The 23,796-nt window shown below is 41.6% G+C and overlaps 2 protein-coding genes across 2 annotated transcripts; both read right to left on the bottom strand.

Annotated features, from left to right (window-relative positions):
* Positions 1-323: 323 nt before the first annotated feature.
* On the bottom strand, positions 324-16,172 carry LOC122028133 (NADPH-dependent aldo-keto reductase, chloroplastic-like). Its single transcript, XM_042587148.1, has 7 exons — positions 16,050-16,172; positions 1,752-1,802; positions 1,497-1,573; positions 1,186-1,273; positions 813-1,088; positions 478-723; positions 324-407 (listed from the first exon to the last, which is right to left on the bottom strand). The coding sequence occupies exons 1-7, from the start codon at positions 16,170-16,172 to the stop codon at positions 324-326; spliced, it is 945 nt and encodes a 314-aa protein (XP_042443082.1).
* Positions 16,173-16,477: 305 nt separating this feature from the next.
* Positions 16,478-18,788, bottom strand: LOC122028131 (laccase-4-like). Its single transcript, XM_042587147.1, has 6 exons — positions 18,629-18,788; positions 18,397-18,548; positions 18,084-18,328; positions 17,889-18,017; positions 16,850-17,812; positions 16,478-16,784 (listed from the first exon to the last, which is right to left on the bottom strand). The coding sequence occupies exons 1-6, from the start codon at positions 18,719-18,721 to the stop codon at positions 16,651-16,653; spliced, it is 1,716 nt and encodes a 571-aa protein (XP_042443081.1). The 5' UTR covers positions 18,722-18,788; the 3' UTR covers positions 16,478-16,650.
* Between the last annotated feature and the right edge of the window lie 5,008 nt (positions 18,789-23,796).

The following is a 23,796-nucleotide window of genomic DNA, read 5'->3' as shown; positions in this document are numbered from 1 at the left end:
TTTTTAATAAATTTGTATCTGTTGAATAAATTTAAGTTCTCATCCTCCTCATTTTTTTTACTAGATCTTTTCCTTCTCCTTAGGTAAACACTGGCTAAGAAAATCAATCTGTCGATCAGTATTTTGTCTTGAGGGTAAATGCAATTATATGCTGAAATCTTCTTAAACAATACATCAACCAGCTTTAGTCGTAAATTATATATTACTACAATTATCTTTTCCTTCTCCAGTGCTGAATTAAGTCGTAAATTATATATTACTACAATTTTTTTTTGAAAAAAAAAGATAATTAATAATACATAGAAGCTCTCGACAATGGGGTGTTATATTTCACCATCCCACAGCTCCTCCAGGCTTTTGTAAGGTCCATTTGAATGAACAGCAAAGTCCCCTCGAAGCAGCCTCGTCTGCACAACCAACGTCAATGAGAAGAATTTCATGATCAGTTCTAATAGATTTAGTTTCATGTTAAATTACCTGTTGGATTCTAGTGAACCTGGAAAACGCATCTGGAGGGATGCACCAACTGAAAAGATCAATGTTCTCTTTGATCCGCGACTCGTTTGTGCTCTTTGGAAGGACACTGTGACCACTCTGAATGCCCCATCTCAGTGCAACTTGCGCCGGTGACTTGTGTAGCTCTTCAGCAATTTGTATCAAAACTGGCTCCTTTAGGACCTCGCCCTTTATCCATGAACCCGGCGAACCCAACGGCGAGAATGCCTGACAAATGAAAAACACCATTAAAAAAAGACTACCAAGTCACGAGAATCATCAACAATCTACTCTGAATATGGAGGGAAATAGCGTACCGAGAGATGGACGCCTGTGGACTGGCAGAAGTTCCCAAGCTGTGTCTGTTGCCACACAGGGTGGCACTCAACTTGGTTGACGGCCGGTGGCACTTTAGCAAAGGATAAAAGGCCCTGCAACTTCTTGGTGGAGAAGTTGCACACCCCTATAGCTCTTGCCTGCCCAGATGCATAGAGGCCCTCCATGGCATTCCATGTCTCAGGTAAGCAAAGGGGAAGGATGGCACCCTCTTCGAACCGATGAGAACCAGGCTTAGTCCGAATTGGCCAGTGCACCTGCATGAATTCACTAGTAGGTTAGGAGAGCCAATGCGACATTTGGAGATAGGAAGTATGTGTGGAAGTTAGAAAAGCTAAGAGAACATTTGTATACCAAATACAGGTCAATGTAGTCCAGTTTCAAATCCTGCAGCGTTTTGCTTAGTGCCTTTGGCACATCACATGGTGAGTGATCACTGCACCTGTTCATAGGATGGGCATCACAAGTCATAGTGGGGTTACTCATCGGAAAGGTCTACAATTTCTCTGTTTATATATGAACATTTTAACACTAGTGACATTCTTCACAATTTATTTCTATAAAGAAGAAAATAAGAGATTAGAAACAACTTACTTTTGTCTTACCAATGAAAACAATTTAGTTAAGGAGTTTAAACCAAAAGCTCAACTGCATGATTTAGTTACCAGAGTTTGGAAGTTATCCAGAGATCACAGCGTTTAACCGTTCCAGTGGAAAATAACCGCTGCAAGGCATCCCCGACCTGTATTTTGGGAGAGAAATGGCTTACCTCTTGTAGGTCATAGGGCAACAGAGCTTAACAGGAAATTTTGAAGGTGACTATTTCATAGAATGAAAGGTTAAGTAGGGTATCTGAGGAATATCTACACTGAAATGGTCATCAAGGCAGATAACAAGACTATTTGTAGATCTTTCATTACCTCATTTTCGTTTCCATATGCACTTGCACAGTCAATATGCCTATAGCCAGCCTGCATCAGAGAATCTATTAGAGTTTACAGAGCAGCTGTGAGATAATTCAGTGCAAGGACTAGCAAAAGAGATAAGCCAACAGAATCTCTTATCACGATCTCATGTAGCCTATTTATTTTCAATGTTCTTATTTTTTTATTTTGTTTATCCGATAGGGTTTGTATATCAATCTTAATATATTTATCTTCGAACTCTCACATTTTATTCCAATTCATAATTCAGCATTTAACTTTCGTCTAATATAATAAATCTAATTACAATTTTATAAAACATTCTTTTAAATACGTTGCGATCAACAAAGAATTTACGGCAATTCATCCGAGAGGCACTTAAAGTTAGGAATTTATAAACGAAGCACCTAATTTTTAATTTTTTATATATTTATTTTTCATCTTACCTCTTCCGTTAATTACTATGGTACTATATTCAAAGAACAATATCACTACTATTATGATACTATATTCAAAGAACAATATCATTACTACTATTGATCTTATCTAAAAACGATAGAGATGATACACTGGACATGATAGTTTGGTTGTTGACTGAGATAAGATTTTTTACTCCACGGATAGACTTCCTTTCTATCCTTCGTAGACTTAGATGAGCAAACACAACGTTAGTGTCCCAAAACCAAGGAGGAGTCTCTCGCGAAGGTCCTCCGACACTCAAGTCAGTACAATTCCTGCCGCATGTATGAAGAATAGTGAATATGCGCCCGAGAGTAAGTTTTAAATGTTCAGAGAACGTACCTTGCCAATAGAGAGGGTCCCCCTTTATATACCACCTCTCATAACCTCCGCAATCATGAGGTGACAAAAAATGTCAGAGGTTATTGGATAATGGAAAGTGTACAACTTAGGCAATGTGCAATAATTATCCGAGGAATCTTCCATTTACCCATATGTATACCTCCTTTGTCGTTTATAGCTTATATCGTTGCCGAGGCCATTGAAGGAATATACTGTTATAAGTGATTAGCTGATGGAAGACACAATAATCCTTGAAGAAGGTTTCAGTAGAATATTCTCTGACATGTGATTGTTTTCTAACAAGTTGTTAGGATTCTCTACTTATGTTGTCGGCTGAGTATATCTCAGTCTACCCATAAGGCCAACCGTCTTTATATTTGACCTTGCATTAAACTGCTCAGTTATGTTCTGCATAGTATTAGCAATCTGCTCAAAAAATAATCTGATGTCTTGGACGTGCTGAAATCCGTTCAAGAAATCATATGACGAACTATGTGCTGGAAATCCATTTGGGAATCAATATGAAGTTAAGTGTCTTAGGTCCAGGTAGCCTTTTATCTAGTCGGGCATGCATAGAAAGATTTGTAAGAATAAGTGCCTTAAGTCTGACTGACATTTTATCTAGTTGGGCATGTATAGGGAGATTTTTGAGGTTGTACCTTAAGATCAACCGACCTTTTATCTAACCAGGCATGCAAAGAGAGATTTATGAGTCTCGGGGAGGCTAGTTCATATTCTGTCCATACATATAGCTGGTTGATTATGAGGTGGGTCAGACATTCCGGGCAACTTATAAGGCTGACTTTCTTTAAACCCGGTCGACTATTGAATGATTGTACATGCTATCTTTTCAGTTCAAGAGTAAAGCCCCAAACCTCTTATGTTCGACCAGCTTAAGGGTCGGTTGGCTTTCTCTAGAACGGCTTACAATTCGGTCGGGCTGGACCTGAAAGTCTTGACGTTGGGTGAACAATCAAGCCAGGTGGGGAATGCCCTCTTCCCTTAACTTTGACCACCATGTCACTTTGACTTTGACCACCTTATTATCTTCTGGGTCTGCTCATTACAACTCGTATCACTAGTCTCCCCTTTAAGTCTAGTTGAAAGAGGTGTAGCCGACTGACTGGACCTAAGTTTAATTTTTTGTCTGTTCACCCTTTTTATTAGAATCATTTGAAAAATTTCTATTTTCCTTCGCGCCTTGGACACTTAGCAACCTTTTTTCAAAAATTACTTGTCAAAGGCGTGTTGTTCAGGAGAGAGTACTGAGGACGCACGAAGAGGTGCTTCGCCGGTGGAATGATTTGGTTGTTACCTCCTCCATCATAAATGTCTATTTATGGGTGAATGCCACGTGACACCACTCCTCACTTTTTAAAATGACTTCTAGCGCACGCTTCTTTGTGCGGACTAACGACATCTCTGTTGGTGCAATTGACCCAAGTTTGATCAGTACGATCATGGTTTGATGTGTGTGTCAAAGAGTTTAAGTTAGGCTTTCATATGTGTTTGATATGTGTGTTTGAGTCTTGCAGGACTTGGTGAAACACACATGAGGAGCTTGGTGCAGCCTAGGGCTCAGATCTGTGAGTCGGTGAAGGATGATGTGGAAGACATCCGAGGGACCGTCGGACAAGGAGCAATGGAGTGGAGCCAAGGGAAGCAGACTTCAAGACAACGTGAAGGATGGCACGGAGAGGAGCCGCGAGCTCAGGTGCATCTGAGGGACGAAGGCCAAAGAAAGAGGGCTTCAAGGGCGACTCCGGAGAGGAAGAGTGTGAGTGTGTATGAACCAGTTGATTGGTGCAGTTGACTAGTGCAGTTGACTGGGAACGAACAGAAGCATTCTGTTCGCTCAGCCAGCAACTACCAATCGACTGATAAATAACCGTTGGTGTTGCGAAGTAGCCGCTGGCTACCTCCAACGGTAGCACCAGTCGACTAATTGTTTTGCCAGTTGACTGGTGCCGAGATGAGTTGATATAATGATCAACTCTCTCTTCTTATTTATAGGAAGCTTTGGGGCTTGAAGGAGGTTACTCATACTTGTTGAATAACTCCTAAGTCATTGGCCAAAGCTTCCAAGTCATCCTCTTCTTTCTATTCTTAATCTCCATCTTGTAAAAGAAGAAGAGTGATTTGTGAGAGGTTGTACTCCACCGAGAAGGAGTAAACTCTAGTCGGAGATTGCGGGGGATTGATCCACCGAAGGATCAAGGGTTCATCCACCTCAAGGACACGCCGTGGAGTAGGAGCAAGCAATCTCCGAACCACATAAAGGAATTGTGTTAGCGTTTGTATTCTTGCTTTGGTTTCATTGTTTTAGTTTTAGTATATTCCGCTTGCGCACTAACCTTGTAGAGAAGAAATCGATTTGGGGGGCAACCTAGCCATCCAATCCCCCTTCTAGCCGGCCACCGATCCCCTACAATCTCTCCTCTTGTAGATCAACGGTTTGCTCCATGCCCATTATTTTGATCAAAAGCAATAATTAAGTGATACCTTGTAAAAAAAACCCTAAATGAACTCTCAACCCTTTGCCTTTTGTCTTCCCTGATTTTCTCTCCGGCGAACTCTCTTCTGGAAACTTCTCTTTTCCGCCTTAAGTGATCTAGTAAGTCACTCGTTCCTTGTTTACTTTGCATTCTCTCATAGCTCAAGAATCCTTCGCCCCCTAGTATACTCTTACGTACTCAAATTTTGATGATTCTGATAGAATTTACATCCGTTCTTGATATGAGATCCCAAAAAGTTATCGTATTACTATCCCTTCCCCGAACTCTCGTCCTCATCATCCTCCCGCTAACCATATCATTTTCTTTAAAGACCAGTTAGTAGTCGGTCTACGTTTTCCTATCCCTCAATTCTTGTCAGAGGTAAGTTAGTATATTTTAATCAAACTGTAAGTTTCAAGGAAGGTGTTTTATTTGAATTTATTGTGCAAGTTATTCAACCCCCTAGTTGACCACAAGGGACCAACACATTTTTCATTCTCTTTGTCTTCTTTCTCAGAATGGATGAGGATAGCGAATGGTACACACTCTATTCCTCATATCTTCATACTGTGGATGTTGACGACCTCCGTTTTAACTATGAGCTCCCCACTTATGTAGTCATACCCAATAGCTAAGATCGTCCCCACCTTCCTCCCAATGAAAGCGCCACTGCTTTTTAAGGAGCAGGTTGTAGCGGGGCTTTGCTTCCCTCTCCACCTTTTCTTTGCTACTGTTAACCAATACTTCCATATTCCACTTCATCAACTTGTTCCAAATGTCATTCACATCCTAAGTGGTGTCATTGTTGCTTTCCAACTACTTGGCGCCCCTTTGTCTCCTCATTTATTTCATCATTATATTTACCATCAACAACTGACAGATGGCTTGCTCCGTTTCTGTGCCTATCTTAAGGCAACTTTATTTGATAGGATTCTACTTCAGGGCGAGTAGATAAACAAATACTTCTTCATTCGACTTCTGATTTCCTTGTCTTGCCCAACGACATAGCAGCAACACCTTCCCCCATCCCAGATTTAGACAATATTCACATGGATCCAGCCCTATGCAAGGCCTTGGAGAAACTGGGAGGTCTGAAGTTTAGTTTACCCAACTTGACTATAGAGGGCTTGTTATATGTTGTTGGATTTACTCTTATTGATCTTGAGCTAAGCTCCACTTTTGGTAAAGAATTTTTATTACCCCCCCCCCCCCAAAATTATCTATGAAGCTCTTTCTCATCGTATTTACTTATTTTTATAGTGGAGGCTATTACCCTGATATTTTTCTTTAAAAATACTCGGGTAACGAAAGACGCTCTGAACCGGCTGGGTGAAGCCCCTACTAAATGATCTCAATATCGAGTAAGTCTCATCCTCTATCGGCTACGTTCCTCCCCTAGATTGCCCCATAGAAATCTCCTCTTCTATTTTATTCTATTCGAATACTCCTCTTACGTTTAAGTGCAAAAGACCCCAATCGGAGAATCTGAATCTACCCGAGCAACTATCGGCTAAGCGGACTTCACTTGATATGACCAAGGTTTTCTCTGCTCGAGGAAAAGAGCCCATGACACTAAAGCGTCGTCAATCTAAACTTGTTATGAGGTCGGTCAATACTACACTTGTGCCTTGTGCAGTCGCTTAGGATCCCAAGCTGATCGAGACGATATCAGAATCTTTACCTGCTCAGCCGACATCACCGCAAGCCATAGGCATTCCTCCCCCCACATTGGGGAGTTTGAGGCAAACGTTTGTTGCAAGGTTGGTTGGTCCTACACTCGCGCGCTCTATAGTTGTGCGGGATCTTGAGCCCGTTGGGAGAATACCAGAACCCTCCTCAACCGTTCGTTCAATATCAGGTTGTCTTATGGCGCGCTCCTCCTTCAAGGTCCAGCTCTCCAGCTAGCCCCCATCAATACTTCAAACAATCTTACGTGTTACCATCTCAACAAGGAGTAGGGGTTATTGCCTCATCCTCCTACGGAGTACTGAAGCTAATTGGCCCGTTAGCCGAATCTTAAGTGAAAGCATGTGGACAGTCAAAAGGGTCCACGGTGTTGTCGTGCATAGAAGAACACACTCAAATGCTACTGCGATAAGCTCCTAACTTAACCCACCTTATAAATTAAGACATCATTGTTATTCTTTTTCAGCTTTACGCTTTAGGGATACATTTAGTCAGCTGGATGTGGACTTGGAGTGGACTAACAATGAGGAGTTAGAAGTTACCGCATCCACTCCAAGTACCGAGATGGCTAATTTGCGAGAAGAGGTTAAAGTTCAAGCTGGGCTTCTCTTAACTATGGGGCAAACCTTGAAGGAATCCGAACAATTAGTGGATTCTCAACAGATGGACAACAAAGATTAGAAATCTTGCTACAAACCAGTGAATCCAAGCTTCGAGTAGAGAGCGCTATAAGGGCTAGGGTCATTTCTGACTTAGCTTAGAAATTTGCCCTGCTAGAGGAGTTGAGATTTTCTCACACGTCCGGATCCTCTAAACAAAATGATGAATTATCCTCCAAGGACTTAGTGCTATTGGAACAATAGGAAAAATTGGACATGCAAGCAACTCGATTGGAGTCACTACAAGCTGAGTTGGACTCTACAAAAATTGAGTTGGAAACACACAAGACTAGGGAAGAAGAGTGTTTTGAGGTTAGATGGAGAGCTCATCTCGATTCTCCCGAATTCAGTAAAAAATTCACCAAACACATTTCAAGAACACTCAACCATATAGCCAGAGAAGTTGTTCAACAATTACAGGAGGGCGGCTATCCATCAACAGAACCTCCTCCACAATTCATAGACCATCATCGACTTCTTAAAGAGCTTCCAAACGATTAATATTTTTCATGTTATATTTTCGTGGCATGTAATTTTTGAAAAGAACAAAAATTAAATGTCAAGATGCGCATTAAATATTGTTAAATCATACTTGTTTTCTTATATATCTTTAGAACGACCAGTACTTCTTGTAAAATAGCTTCCGTATACATTCTCTATGAAATATTTATCAATCCGCATAATAGAGTGGGCATGATTATAATATCGATTCAAATAATCAGGTCGAATAAATGAATTGTATCATAAGGGGTTACTAGGTTAAATAATATATTGGACGAGATATTGCCGCTGAGCGGAACAATCAAATTAGATGATTATAAACTCTTAATATTGGTGAGAACCTCTTAATGAATTTTTCATAATTGATTACCGAACTGAATAATAAATCGGGCGAAATAATGATACTGAGCAAAATAACCTGACCAACTAATACAATGAACCCCTTATAATCAGAACCCATATAAGAATCTAAAAGTCTGGAATTTAAAGGCACGAGAGCATGCTCACTTATAACCTGGCTAGGAACTCAGGAGTTTGGAATATAAAGGGTGAGAGAATGATTGCTTATAACCCGGCCAAAGGCTCAGGAGTCTGGAATATAAAGGCATGAGAGTATGCTCTCTTGTAACCCGGTTGGAGGCTCAGGAGTCTAGAACTTGATGGTCGGAGTCTCTTGTAACATGGCGTGAGATCATGCTCGTTTATAACCAGCCGAATGTGTGGGAGTCTAGAATCTAAAGGCACGAGAGCGTGCTTGCTTATAACCCAGCCGAATGCTCGAGAGTCTGAATATAAAGGTGCAAAAGCATGCTCGCTTATAACCCGGGCGATGCTCGAGAGTCTAAAATATAATAGCACGAGAGCATGCTCACTTATAATCCGACCGGAGGATTGGGAGTTTGGAACTTGAAGGCTCGAGAGCATACAATCTTATAACCCGATCGGATTCTCGGGAGTCTGTTATATAAAAGTGAGAGAGCATACTTGCTTATAACCCGACCGGAGGCTCGAGCGTCAGGAACTTGAAGGCGCGAGAGCATGCTCGCTTATAACCTGGTCGGATGCTCGAGAGTCTGAAACTTGAAGGCACGAGAGCATGCTCACTTATAACTCAGCCAAATGCTTGGGAGTCTAGAATATAAAGGCACGAGAACATACTTATAATCCGGTAGGTAGCTCGGAAGTCTGGAATATAAAGGCGCGAGAACATGCTTACTTATAACTTAGCAGGTGGCTTGGAAGTCTGGAATATAAAGGCACGATAGCATACTCGCTTATAACCCGGCGGAAGGCTTAGGAATTTAGAACTTGAAGCTATGACAGCATGCTCGCTTATAACTTGGCCAGAGGTTTGGGAGTCTGGAACTTGAAGGCACGAGAGCATGCTCACTTATAACTCGGCTAGATGCTCGGGAGTTTAGAATATAAAGGCGTGAGAGCATGCTCGCTTATAACCCGGCCGGTGGCTCGGTAGTCTGGAAAAAAGGCATGAGAGCATGCTCGCTTATAACCCTACCGAAGGTTCGGGAGTCTGGAACTTGAAAGTATGAAAGCAAGCTCGCTAATAACTAGGTCGGATGCTCAGGAGTCTAGAATATAAAGGAGAGAGAGCATGTTCTCTTATAACCTGGCCAGGTGTTCGTGAGTCTGGAACATAAAGGCGCGAGAGCATGCTCACTTATAACCCGATCAGAGGCTTTGGAGTCTGGAACTTGAAGACACGAGAGCATCCTTACTTATAACCTAGCCAGATGCTCAGGAGTCTAGAATATAAAGGCATGAGAGTATGCTTGCTTATAACTTGACTAGTGATTAGGGAGTCTATAATATAAAGGCACGAGAGCATGCTCACTTATAACCTGGTCAGAGTCTTGGGAGTATGAAACTTGAAAGTGCAAGAGTATGTTCGTTTATAATTCAGTCGAATGCTCGAGAGTCTAGAACTTGAAGGCATGAAATTATGCTTGCTTATAACTCGGTCGAAGGCTCGGGAGTTTGGAACTTGAATCCGCAAGAGCATGCTCGCTTGAAACCCGGGCGAATGCTCGGGAGTCTAGAACTTGAGGGAATTTTTCAAATGAATTTGCCTGCATTCTCATTAGGTGTAAAAATTTTATATAATACATGAGTGAATTATAGGCGTACTTTTCAAACCCTATAAGACTGTAGATAATTCGCACTCCAAGGTCGCTCCAACCCTTTCCCTTCTGCGTCTTTAAGGTAGTAGGAACCCAAGACAGGCTTTTGTACCACCTTATATGGTTCTCCTCCTGCTTGTTGACGTCTCCGACCAGTTTCATCCGCTTCTAAACTAGATCACCCACCTGAAAAAACTTGTTGCTTCTTGGGGGTGCTAATCTTCTCGGGAGAGTTGCAAGTTGTGGGAACTTTTCCTTTGTGCCTATCTCGGACAGGTGCTTGGTATAGTCCTTCTTAGCCCATGTACTCAAGCAGCGTACGGAAGAGCACTCGATGACGCGGGATTGGCAAGTGAGGCACGAGAGGTAGATAAGTAGGGCATTCCTCCCGATCCCCTATTTCCTTTTGATAGGTTGTTGTCGACACTACGGGATTAGGTGGTAAATTACCACCAGTAGCTGCTTGTTGTTGCTTCTAGGCTAGTTTCTATGCTCGGGCATTGATGAACATCTTTAGATCTTCTTGCATTAAGGTGACTGTGGTGAGTCATCCAACTTCTTCCATCTCTGATCTTAAGATTCAGGCAAAAGTTTTCACAAATAGCGCTAAATTTGATCCTATCTGAAAACTACAAAGATGGTGCACTAGGCATGGTGGCTTAGTTGTTGATTGAGAGAAGACTGACTTTTTACTCCACGGATAGGCTTCCTTTCAATTCTGCGCACACTCAGACAAGCAAACATAATGTCAGTATCCAAAAACCAAGGGGAATCCCTGCGAAGGCCCGCTGACGCTCAAGTTAGTACAATTTCGGCTTAGTGAATGAAGAACAGTAAAGAACATGTGCGCGAGAGAAAGTTCCAGATGTTCAGAGAACGTACCTTACCAATAGAGGTGACCCCCCTTTATATACCACATCTCATAACCTCCACAATCATGAGGTGACTAAGAATGTCAGAGGTTGTTGGATAATGGAAAGTATACAACCTAGGCAATGTGTAATAATTGTCTGAGGAACCTTCCATTTATCCATATATGTACGTCTTTTGTTATTTACAACTTATGTTGTTGCTGAGGCCATTAAAGGAATATATTATTATAAGTGATCGGCTGATGGGAGACACAATAATACTTGAAGAAGGTTCCAGCAGAATATTTTTTGATATGTGGTTGTTATTTTTACAGTTTGTTAGGATTCTCTGCTTATTTTTTCGGCTGAGTATACCTCGACTGACCCATAAGGTCAACCATCTTTATGTCTATTGTTGCATTAAGCTGCTATATTATGTCCTGCATAGTATTTACGATCTGCTCAAAAAATAATATGATGCATTGGGCATGCTGAAATCCATTCAAGAAACCATATGTTGAACTGTGTGTTGAAAATCCATTTGGGAATTGATATGAAGTTGAGTGTCTTAGGCCCGGCCAGTCTTTTATCTGGCCAGGATGCATAGAGAGATTTGGGAGAATAAGTGCTTTAAGCCCGGGCGGCTTTTTTTTTGGCTGGGCATGCAAAGGGAGATTTTTTAGGCTATTCCTTAAGCCTAGTCGACCTTTTATATGGTCGGGCATGCAAAGAGAGATTTATGCACCTCCAGGAGGCTGGCTCTTATTCTGACCGCATATATGGCTGGTCGATTATGAGGTAGGTCGGATATTCCGGCCGACCTATTGTTGATGCGGGAAGCATCCGACCATCGAACTCGTGTTTTGATAATGGCAAAGGATTCAAAGTTAAGGTGTTTTGTAATCTAACAAGTCTGCTTGAGTATTTCAGAAAAGTCCTAGCTGCGGTTAGGCAAACGGAAAACCCTAGGGGGTGATAACCCTAGGTCATAGGAGGTGGTAACCCTATGCGGAAAGTCTTGGCAGGTCGATGGCTTCAGGCAAAAGTCCAAGGGGGTGGTAACCCTAGGTAGAAAGTCCTGGTGTCGCTAACCAGGTGAAAGTCTAGACTAGCCGGGAAGCGGATGTCCAGCAGAAAGTCCGGAAGCGTCGAGTGCTGAGCAAAAGTCCAGTCGATCTGGAGGATCGCACTGGCAACAGGTAAATCTCCTGAGTGGAGTAGGTGAGGATGCGTTCCCCGTAGAGGGAACAGTAGGCGTCGGGTTGACCTAGGGTTTCCGGACGGAAATCCGAAGTCAGACCCGGACAGTTCAGAGACTGTCATAATATTCTTTATCATATTAATGCTGCTGTTTATGCTAACTTTGTGTTGCAGGATAGTATTTGGGACTAACATGTCTTGCAGGTACAAAATAATGAAGTTTTCCCTCGGATGAACAGTGTCCGAGGTGCCTCCATGGAGCTTGGAGACGCCTCGGGTGCAAAAGCTGACCTGGCTGCGAAGCATCCATGGAGGCGCCTTGAAGGGAGTATAAGGCGCCTTGGAAGGCGCCTTGAGTAGGGTATAAGGCGCTTTAAGCAGATAAACTTCGACCAGTTCAAGCTTGATCCACGCGGAGGACTCGGCAGCATGGAGGCGCCTTGAACAGCCTTCAAGGGGCCTTGAACACCCTTTATAAGGGGGTTTCGACCAGCACTTCAAATCATCAACTGCCAAGCGATTTATTTGCATCTAGCTGCTAACGACACGATCCAGAAGTGCTGCAACAACCTCCCGACGACCCGGAGCTCTGTTTTCCTCTTCTTTAGTTGTCGGTATAAAGTTGTTATAATACTTTCATTGTAATTAGTTTGTAATTCTTATCGAGCTTATAGTTGTTGCCCATGGAAAGCGATCAAGGATCGCGGGCCTTCGAGTAGGAGTCGCCTTAGGCTCCGAACGAAGTAATTCCTTGTGTCTCTGAGTTTCTTTATTTCCTCTTATTATTCCGCTGCACGTTTTAAACTCTGATAGTTTTCCGATAATCGAACGAAATAGCCACGAGCTCGATCCAACACCTATAAGACTGACTGTTTTTAAACTCGGTTGTCTATTGAATGATCGAACATGCTATCTTTCCAGTTCAAGAGTAAAGCCCCAAATCCCTTATGTTCGACCGGCTTAAGGGCCAATCGACCTTCTCCCAAACAGTTTGCAATTCGGTCAGGCTAGACCTGAAAGCCTTGAAGTTGGGTGAACAATCATGCTAGGTGGGGAATGCTTCCTTTCCTTGACTTTTATTGCAATATCACCTTGACTTTGACCGCCCCGTCATCTTTTGGGCTTGCTCGTTACAACCCGTATTAACTATAATTCTTGATTTTCAAGAATAGTACCCCTAAGACTACGGTGCAATGGTAAGACATCAAATTTTCACTCAAACATCCACAGTTCGATCTCTAGTTACAATGCATTTGCAAGAATTTTTTACTCTAAATGGGGCACGCAACTACGAGATGTTGGGCTTTTGGACCATCTACCGTGAGCGCTTCTACAATTCAATTTTAATATGAACAATAATATAATATAATTAATAAAATATAAAATATAAAATATAAAATTTGGGTTACAAATTAAGTCGGTCAAACTCATGAGCTCATTGAATTTTTTATTTTAATTTTAATTTTTGGAGATTTTTTTTTCTCAACCGAGAGCCAACCCAAGCTTATTGTGGGTTAACCCGCAAGGGTCACGGCCTATGTGGGGTCGTCCACCTTTAAATGAGTTGATAAAATTTTAATCCAACTTGCTTAAATTGTTTAGTATGGCAGGCCATTCCGATGAGCTCAATCCAAATTAACGGCTCTAAATTAACGACTCTAGTATTGCTTCCCAATATCACTACTAGTTCAACACCGTAGATGTGCTCTATGTGGGAATCAAACTTTATTGCTTGGGAAAACCACTTGTCACTTACTACTAGTGTAGTGAAACGAGCCAACTTGAGGCAGGGTGGGACAACTCGTCTGAAACCCATCGTATGGTGGGGCAAGGCGGACTGACCCACTATCTTAGCAGGTTGAAAAATCTCTAATCCGACCCAAGATGGGTTGTGAGTTAGGTGGGTCAAACCATGAGCCTATCAAAAAATAAAAAATATGAAAAGGTTGAAAATTTCATGTTTGAATTGCAGTTTAGACAGATCAAACACACGAGCCCATTAAGTTTTACACTTAAATTTTAAATTTTGGAAAGAAAAAAATCTCAATCCTTAGACCGAACGTGGGTCATGGGCTTAGGCAGGTCAGCTCGTTAAGACCAATTTTAAAATAGATTGATAAAATTTCAACCAAATATGCTTAAATTATTTAGCGGGCTAGGATAATCCGATGGCCCCAACCTAAATTGAGGACATTAATTACTACCAAACCATATCCATGGGGTTGCATAAACTTTTTTTTAGTTGATACTAGGTATCTAGTTCTCCTAACCGACTAATCCTGAGTGTGACCAACCCGACCAAAAAAAAAAAATTCATTGGTTACTAAGTAAATCAGGAAACACTAATGAAGGCTCATATAGATCGTCAACATCCTTAGGCTTGTTTCTCACATGAGAGAATGCATAAACTTTTTTTAACTTGAAAAAAAATATTGAACCAGTTAATACTAGGCAACCGATCCATCCCCATGAAAGTTTTCATAAGTTATCAGGATAAATCGAGAAACGTTCATGATGGATGATCCAGAAGTTTAACATTCTCTAATTACACATTTTATTTGAGTTTTTTTTTTATAAATATGTTATAATTAAGAATCGAATCATAAATACTTAAATGATAATATCTAAGAGTTCTACAATGTTATTACTTATTAATTAAAACAGATCTTCAGTTCGTATGCACAAAAACTGAAGATGAATGTGCTTTCGCAAAATCCAGAAATAGCAAGAAGTATAAACAACCAGCACAGTGTATTTCCTCTTATCAATGACTTGAAAACATGAGGTAGTATTTCTTATAATCAACGCTTCATGATAACAAAACTAGTAAATTGTGCCAACTTTGACAACGTTTTTCAAATACAAGTGATAAATTGATTTTTTTTTATTCCACGTCTCATATTCTATATGGGTTGAATTGCTAACAAATGTGAGTCTCGTAGGGCATCTTTAATGTTGAGAGCTTTAAAGGTATTTTTCATGAGTTCAATATATCACATTGTATGATAGTTTATTAAAATATTTATAATGTCAAAATTCTAAATGAGTTTTTTATGATCTTATTCATAAGATAATGTATGGTTTCATATCTATTGTATCAAATTCAAGATAAAAAGATAAGTTTACTTCTCTTAAATTACAAATCTCAACCTTACCTTTAAATAATTCAAAAATTTTTTATTCAATTTTTTAGATTTTACAAATCTCTCATAAGTCTTACATTAAAGATGTAAGTACCTCTCTATGCAAAATGATATTAATTTTTTAAAATATAATACATATTGATTTTTAAAATCTAACAGTAATATTATTTTTTTTAATGCACCACCCAGAGCCCGAGTACAGATCCTCTGTTTCTAAACTTTGTTATCCTCGTGTCTCACTCATCGTCCCAGTCCATCGTCGGCGGCCTTCAACCGTCGGCCCGATTAACACTATATCTTAGGGGGAAGGTGAACCTAGGAGATTGCTACCGACGTGATCAACGCCGGAATCTGATCAGATCTGAGCAGACTTTCCTCCATCGTCAATATGTGCTTAGATCGAGTCAGATTCTAACGTCGATCGCATCGGCAACGATTCCTTTATATTAACCTTCCTCCCAGGATATAGTACTGATCGATCTGAAAATCGTTGACAGTAAACTAGGGCGATGAGTGAGACAAGAGGATATAAGATTTTAAGGACAGATGATCGAACTCGGTGAGAAAGATAAAATAGGAAATAAATATACCATTTGAAAATTTTCAAAGTTAAATCCGACTTTTGATAATTCCATAATTTTAAGAGAATTTAGTAATATACAAAATATAATTCAATAAATATATAATTAATATTTGGTAAAAAAATAATTGAATTACGAATGCAAATAATTCTTTAAAATCGTACAAAAGAGGCAATCACATCAATCTTATCCGTGCGAATGTTTATCAGTAACGTTTCATGACCGCAAAGTTGAACGTACCGTGACAGCGGCGACGACGGCATCTCCGATCACGTCGGGCGGAGCTCTCCACGTTCCAAACCCAACCGACGGCATCATCGTCCCCGTATTGAGCTCAAAGTACCGTGGCCCATACTCCGCCATCCCTTTGTATCTGCTTCTACAAAACGTTTACCAGAGTGAAGAGTGCCAACATAGAAAAAGAAAAAAGCGGAACGATCGAGGTGTTCGATTAAAATCATCAACGAACATATTTCGAACAGGGAGAGGAAGATCAATCGGCCACTATGAATTCCTCTTCGATTTCTTCACCCCAGTAAAATTGGCATTAATGTCGGAGGTTTTCCGAAAAAGGAAGTAATGCTGGAGGCAGATCTCTTTCCATACCAACAGTCTCATTGAATGGGTCACCGAATCCCTCGGACATTCCTTAGATCGGATATACAAAATGACTAAATTGCAATCTTATTAAAGCAAGAGAGTGGCCAAAGTACAAGTTCAACACACCAAAAAGAAACGAGAAAGCGAGATGCAAAAAAACAATCAAATTTGAAGTCAGGACGGTCCATGCGAGTTAGTCGTCCAAATACCAGCAAATTAAAGAATGAATTGATTCGGAAGATCATCCACACTTTGGTAGGTCCGACGGCGGAGGAGGCAGCTTCTGGCTGGGAAGGCTCCCGTCGAGGACCAGCCACGCCATCTTCAAGCCCCAGCTCATGTGCGCCTCGATGTGACAATGCATGAACCACACACCTACGTTGATTAATTAATCCATTACCAACAATTAGTTGATTAAATTTCGCTCCGAATATATTTACCTGGATTGTCGGCCAGGAATCTTATGGCCACCCATCCGCCGGCCGGAACGCCGATGGTGTTCCTCTCCACCGGATCCACCAGGTTGAAATTGGCAGGGTCCTTGGCGGGGTCGAAGTTGCCGGAGCCCTGTCCCACGACGAAGAAGTTGTAGCCGTGGAGGTGCAGCGGGTGGCTCTCCGTGCCAAGAATGCTCGTGTCCTGCATCACCAACTCTACGCTGGCGTTGAACGGAAGCACCACCAGCTTCGTCCCGTTGCCCACCATCGTGTTGTTCGGCGGAGTTCCGGTGTAATTGAACTGGCGGAGTGGGTACACCGGGAAGTCCGGAGTGTAGACGCCCCTCGACTGCCCGAAGTAGTGCGCCTGGAGCAGAGCCGTGGTCGGCATCGCGAACGACACGTTGTTGACGGCGGCCGCGAACTTGGTGCCGTTCGGCCCCTGGCACGTCCCGTTGACCTGGCACGGATTCGTCCCCAGTCCCACGGTGAAGAAGAACCGCCGGTCCACCGACTGCGGCACGTTGGCGGGGAATCGGACCGTCGCCAGGGTGCGCAATTTTCCAGCGAAGTTTGCCGCGAACGACGTGTCGTTGAATGCCGGGAGGGTTGGTTTGTGGAGCGGGAGCTTCTTGTCGAAGGCGGATACGCTGTAGGGTTTCTGATATTCCACAAAGCCGGCGACGGTGGTGTTGTCGAAGGTGGCTTGGCCGGTGGCGTAGGGCCTGGCCTTCATGAGGAACATGGCACCAGGGAAGTAGGGCTTGGTGCGGAGGAGCAGGTTGGTTGTTTGGCCGGGGGATACGAGGACGATCTCGGTGTCGAAGGGCTTCACGTAACCAGCGTCGACTTCGACGACGGTGACGGTGTGGTTGGCGATGCTGAAGAACAGCTCGTCATTGACTGCAGCGTTGATTAGGCGAAGCAAATACACCTTCCCCGGCTTCACCTTCAGCTTGAAGGTATCTGCATGCCAATACGTATATAGTAGATATCATAGGCAAACAATTGGCTAATTATATCAGAATGGTATAGTACGTACGTTGAGCTGAGCAGTTGTACAAGGGACCAGGAAGGCCATTGATCGTGTAGGCATCTGAAACGTTAGGGGCTCCTCCGGTCTGAAGAGCTTGGCTAATGACGGCCTCTGTATCAGTCTTCCACCACTCCCCTGCACGCAAATCAGTTAATTATCCGAGCAACGTTAATAAACGTGCAATAGAATATGTATCGATACCAAGAATGATGGGGACTTCTTTGTAGGGTTTGCCGAAGGGATAGGGAACACCAAGCTTGGGAAGGATGATGATAGGGCCGTAGAGGGTGGCCCTGAGCCATGAGATGTGGGCGTGCCAAAACAGAGTGCCTCTTTGCCCCACAATGGTGAAGTTGTACACATAGCTTTGCCCTGTTTGGATGGGGCATTGGGTCACGTAGGCAGGGCCGTCCGCCCAGCCGCTTCGCAGCTGCCGAACTCCATGCCTGGCAAAAAATGTCATCGAGTCAGGTGCCACTTAACTAAAACTACCCTATTTATTTCTTAATTATACCAGTGAATGGTGACATTGTGATCGACATGGTTGGTCACCCTGACGACGACTCGGTCCCCTTCTCTGGCGACGATCTTTGGCCCCGGGAACTGCCCGTTCACCGTCAGGATGCTCTTTGTGCTGCAAAGCCGAGTCACATTTGCTATTTGTATCTGCAATGAATCAAATAGGAACACATATACATCAACCATGAAACTTTAATCCACGCCCACGTCAACGAACAACAACATACGTTGAACTTGTAGTGCCTGGTTTGCTCGGCTCGGGTAGCATGTTGAAGCATTAACAGGAAGGAGAAAAGCAAGAGAAGAGGCGGGGAACCCATCCCTGTGCCTAAGTTGATGGATAGTTAATACAACTGATCACAAGGAGATGAGATGGGGTGTGAGAGTTCACGATCAGAGCATATTATATATATACAGAACAGAAGAGGGATGGGGCAGCTAGAACATAAGATTTTGTAATCTATTTGGTGGATATGAGGTCCACGAAGCTTTAGAGTGTAGGCAAAGAAATATTCTACTGATTTACAATGTGACCTTTTTCTGGCTTTTATTCAATCTAGCTCCAAATTAACTGGACATGTAATCCAATCAAGCAATAACTGTTCTCTCACACTACGCAGTATCTTCGAGTCATTTTACTACAAGAGTACAAGGATTGTAGGTGGAACAGAGGTTTGGTGGTGCAGCTGTGCATGTCTTTCTTTTTTACTTTCTTCTCTGTGGTTCTAAGCAAAGAGAGAGATGTTTGACCCAACTCGTGTAAAGTAACAAGGATGGTAGGTTTGTACTTAAGAAGGCAAAATGTCATAGTTGCTAGGAAGAGTCAAATCTCATGAATTTTTTTTTTTCCTGTTGGACAGTAATGACCACGCATAAACAGTTGACATTAAGTTGATTTTAATTCACTATATTCTGCATTGCGTAGTAAAGTTTTGCCTCTAATGCAAGTATGCAGGATAATGAAAGTCTTTTCCGGGGGTTGGTGTTGATGTTTATTTATCTCCCTTGTCAATTACACCACAAACCGGTGGAGCAGGCATAAATTGATCAATAATTTCAAATTGAATTTATAATAATGCGCTCCGGACAGATTTTGGTAACCTATAAAACCTAATAAATTGATCAAAAATATAAAGTGCACATAACAATTAAGTAGACAGCTAATTGTCAAGGAAACGATTAATTCTTTTTTAATATGTACACTAAATAACAGTTACTTTTAACGAGATTTACCTGCCGACGTTTTAAAAACGTCGGCAGTGTTTTTAAATGCCGACCTAAGGCGACATTTACTGCCGTCACTGCGTTCTGCGATCGTATTGACTGACCTCCGATCCTTTGCAATCGTTCGGACCTCCGCCGTTCTTGTTGTTGAGTTCGGAGTTGATAAAGACAGAAGGTTGCAGATATATATATATATATATATAAGGATCATATATCCTGGGTATTTTGCAGTCATCAAATTATTTTACAGGACTCGCTTGGAGAGACAAGTCTAGCTTTGTTGATAGCATCCCTTTTATGTGCCCTTCATAGTCTTGGGAAGAATTGCATTTTGTTTGTATTATGACAATTGAAGAATGATGCAGAAGCTTGTGTACACAATCAGTTTGGCTGCTCGCAGTTGACAGTTTAGCTTGCGAGGAGAGTCCGAACATGAAAGTTGATATGGGAGCTAAGCTTAAATCTTGGTTTCACTTAAAAAGGAAATAGCAAAAAGTGCTTACAGGATACGAGGACCTTTCTGTCTATTAACATCAACTAATCATCATCATCCATAAGAATAAGGATTATAATGTTTTTATATGGTTGTGTAGGCATAGCCGAGTTGATATTTGGATGATAGATTATCAATCGAATTCCTCCAGGGATAATACTTCTTTGAGGAATAAAATTCCTCCCAGCTATAGAGGTCATTATGTCATCCCTTCATTTCGTTATGGGGCCGATGGTGAAGGATGCTTGGGGTGAACCGTTCACCTTTTGTCACTTGAAAATAGGTCTAAAAAAGAAAGCGTTCCGGCAAAATACCTATTGGTGAAGGGTGCACTAGAATCAAACATATATTTTGATGTTATCAAAGATTCAAGTTAATTAAGTCTTGTTGTGATATGATAAATTGATCAAGTGTGTAGGATGCTTAATTTGAAAAGTCCTAGTAGGGGTAGCTAGACCTGATACTAGGTAAAAAAAATCTCAGCAGATCATGGAAACAAGACAAGAAGTTCAGATGGATCAAGTGGACCTGACATTTGGTAGGTGGATTCGATGGGTCCGAAGGATCCGATATTAAATCAAGTGGAAGCCTTGGCAGGCCAATACGATGCTGAGCAATTAAAGTCCAAATAGATCTAGAGGACATAATGTTTGATAGATGAGTGAGGTAACCTCCTTGAGGGAGTGCATTGAGGTCGTGTCCTGGTAGGGACAAACTTTAGGTATTGACCCAACTAAAGAAACCAACGGAGGTTTGTAAGTTGAGATCAAGACAGTCTTAACTGTCATATTCATGTATCATTACTATATATTGTGCTAAATCTGTCTTGTAAAACTTCTATTATTATATATTGCTTGTGCTAACTTTGTTTTGTAGTTAAACAAAATTCCAGAATTGATCAAAGGTTCGGTCGACCAATAGTTGGGATCAGTCGACCGATCCAGCCAGCCTGACATAGATCAGATCAAAGTCTAGTAAATAGGTACACAACATTTTTAGTCGACTGATCAGTGGAATCAGTTGACCGATTAAGCTAGTGTGGCAAAGATCATATTGAAACTCAACGAATATGGTATACACCTTATTCCGTCAACTGATAAGTTGGATCAGTCGACCAATCCATAAAAAGAAATTACAAACGATCATATTAGATCTCGCAGGAAGGAAAATTCATAGGTTCAGTCGACGGATAAGCTTGATCAGGACCAAACAGTGAAAATCACAGAATTGAGTTGATTGAACCGAGGCAAATAAGGAAGGGCATAGAGTTCAGTCGACTAATAAGAGATTTAGTCGATGGATAGGTTCAGTCGACTGGCCAGAGTTTAAGTCGACCGAACAATACCTATAAAAGAAGACCTTAGGATCTGAGCCGAGCATCCATTCATTTCGATCACACTCACCGCTTCGTCTCTGTTGTTACTGCATGTGCAAGTTTTGCTACTACTACTATAAGAGGCTATTCGACAACCTATGCCTAAGACCTAATCTTCATTGTTGATATGTTTTATATCTATACTTTCATTGTAACTGCTCATCTTTTATATCTGTACTATTCAAATATTTAGTAAATTGCCCATCGAAAGCCATCAAGGATCACAGACATTAGAGTAGTAGTCACTGGACCGCGAACCAAGTAAAAAAAAGGAACTATGTTCTTGTGTTTATTTCTTTCCGCTATACTTTGATTTACATTTAAAAGAAAAGATTTCTAACGAACAAGATTCACCTTTCCCTCTCTAGTCTATTAGGATCCTATAATTGGTATTAGAGTTGGTTTGCTCTAAAATAACTTAATAGTCTTTTGAGCCTTTTAAAATCTTTTCTATTTCTCAAAAAAGTTTTCTTTTCTTTTTCTATAGCATCATTTCTTCTATCTCGCACTACTAATCCCAAGACAAAGTTTTGAAAAAAAAATTGGATTATCTCTTATTGCAAGAATGTTGATGTCTCACTAAGAAGGATATAGCATGGTTCGTCTTCCACTATTCAACGGAGAATACTTTAGTTACTGGAAATGGAGGATGGAGTGCTTTCTCAAATCCAACATCGATATGTGGTTCACAATCATAAAGGAATACTCACCACCAACTGAACACGGAGAATCACTAGACCTAGAAAAGTGGAATTCTGAAATGAAAAGGAAGACCCAAGTCGATTACAAGACAATGAATACACTCTAATGTGGTCTAACCAAGGAAAACCTCATTTGAGTTGGTCCATTTGACAATTCCAAAGAATTGTGGGACCAACTAGTCAAATTACATGAAGGAACCAACTAGTCAAAGGTAACTAAACTGGATCTACTTTTAAATTAGTTATTCAATATTAAAATGTTGAATGGAGAAACCATGACTCAACTACACACAAGAATAATGGGCTCACCTCATCGGCCACCAACTTGAAAATCAGAACATAATAAGGTAAGCTCTAAACTCTTTCTCTTGGAATATACTGTGGGCATCTATGGTGCCTATAAAGTTTCAAAGGATTTTTCTATTATTAAATTAGATGAATTGTTTTACAAGTTAGAGTTATATGATCAGACTAACTCTAGTATGACCGAGAAGGGTATAACTTTGTATGTAGGTTAAAACAAAAGCAAGGAGACTATGTTTAAGTCCCGACCGAAACAAGAATATGAAAGCGAGTCAAACTCATATTTGAACAATGAAGAGGAAATGGTAAACATGTTACGAAAGATGTTTACTAAAAAGAAGTTTAATAAAAGAAAAATGAAGAAAGTACAAAACACCTCAAACACACCAAAATCTGAGGTAACATGTTACGAGTGCAACAAAAAGAGCTACTACAAATATGAGTGTCCTAACCTAAAAGAGGAGAAGCCCATGTCTTCAAGAACAAGAAAAGAGTTCAAGGCTACTTAGGACGAATCATCTTCAGAAGAGTCGGATGCATAGGAATCAAAGGAGTCAAGCCTCTTGGTGTTAGGACCTTCGGATAGCGGCTAGAGAGGGGGGGTGTGAATAGCCGACCCCAAGTTCACGTTTCTTCCTACAATTTGAGTTAGCGCAGCGGAAATAAAAAGTAGAAACAAAAATGGAGAAGATCAAACCTCAAACGCGACGATATAACGAGGTTCGGAGATGATACTCCTACTCCTCGGCGTGTCCGTAAGGTGGACGAATCCTATCAATCCGTCGGTGGAAGAGACCCTGGAAAACCAGCTAATAAAAACTCCTTCTGGGTGGAGAAATCTCGCCACAATCTCTCTTGCAACAGCAAGATCGGAGTACAAGAAATACAGCAAGAAGCCAAGAACAATATGAATGTAAAAACACTAGTTTGCTTGCCTTCTTGTCGACTGTTGATGAAGCAGCAACTTCACGGATGCCAACCACAGCACAGCAGCAACTATTCAGTTGGAAACTCAGCCGAGGGAAGCTCACACGAAGCTTCAGGGATGAAGAGCTCGGCAAAGCTCAGATCGCAAGGAGGAAGAAGAAGAGTGAGTTCAACAGTAGAGGCCCTCCACCTTATATCAAAACCTGCGAAGAAGAAGACAGAAATCTAGTCGTTGTGTCTCAACGGCTAGGCCTGGACCGATCAGGCTCCACCCTGATCGGTCCAGGATGGGTCTGATCGGTCATGGGACCGATCAGGGCCTAGGCTGATCGGTCCCCAGACCGATCCCAACTCTCACAGAGAGTTGTTGTC

The sequence above is a fragment of the Zingiber officinale genome, chromosome 10A (assembly GCF_018446385.1).
Source record: "Zingiber officinale cultivar Zhangliang chromosome 10A, Zo_v1.1, whole genome shotgun sequence".
Lineage (NCBI taxonomy): Eukaryota > Viridiplantae > Streptophyta > Magnoliopsida > Zingiberales > Zingiberaceae > Zingiber > Zingiber officinale.
This window is presented reverse-complemented; position numbering and strand designations above follow the sequence as displayed.

What these genes read in the sequence shown, in the direction of transcription:
- LOC122028133 (XM_042587148.1), bottom strand. Translation starts at nt 16,172, where the DNA reads ATGGCGGAGTATGGGCCACGGTACTTTGAGCTCAATACGGGGACGATG. An exon ending in CCGTCGTCGCCGCTGTCACG is followed by an intron (nt 1,803 to 16,049) that starts GTACGTTCAACT and finishes TCTCTGATGCAG; the next exon opens with GCTGGCTATAGGCATATTGA. An exon ending in CCACAGGCGTCCATCTCTCG is followed by an intron (nt 724 to 812) that starts GTACGCTATTTC and finishes TTCATTTGTCAG; the next exon opens with GCATTCTCGCCGTTGGGTTC.
- LOC122028131 (XM_042587147.1), bottom strand. Translation starts at nt 18,721, where the DNA reads ATGGGTTCCCCGCCTCTTCTCTTGCTTTTCTCCTTCCTGTTAATGCTT. An exon ending in AGAAGTCCCCATCATTCTTG is followed by an intron (nt 18,018 to 18,083) that starts GTATCGATACAT and finishes ATTTGCGTGCAG; the next exon opens with GGGAGTGGTGGAAGACTGAT. An exon ending in GTACAACTGCTCAGCTCAAC is followed by an intron (nt 17,813 to 17,888) that starts GTACGTACTATA and finishes ATTGGCATGCAG; the next exon opens with ATACCTTCAAGCTGAAGGTG.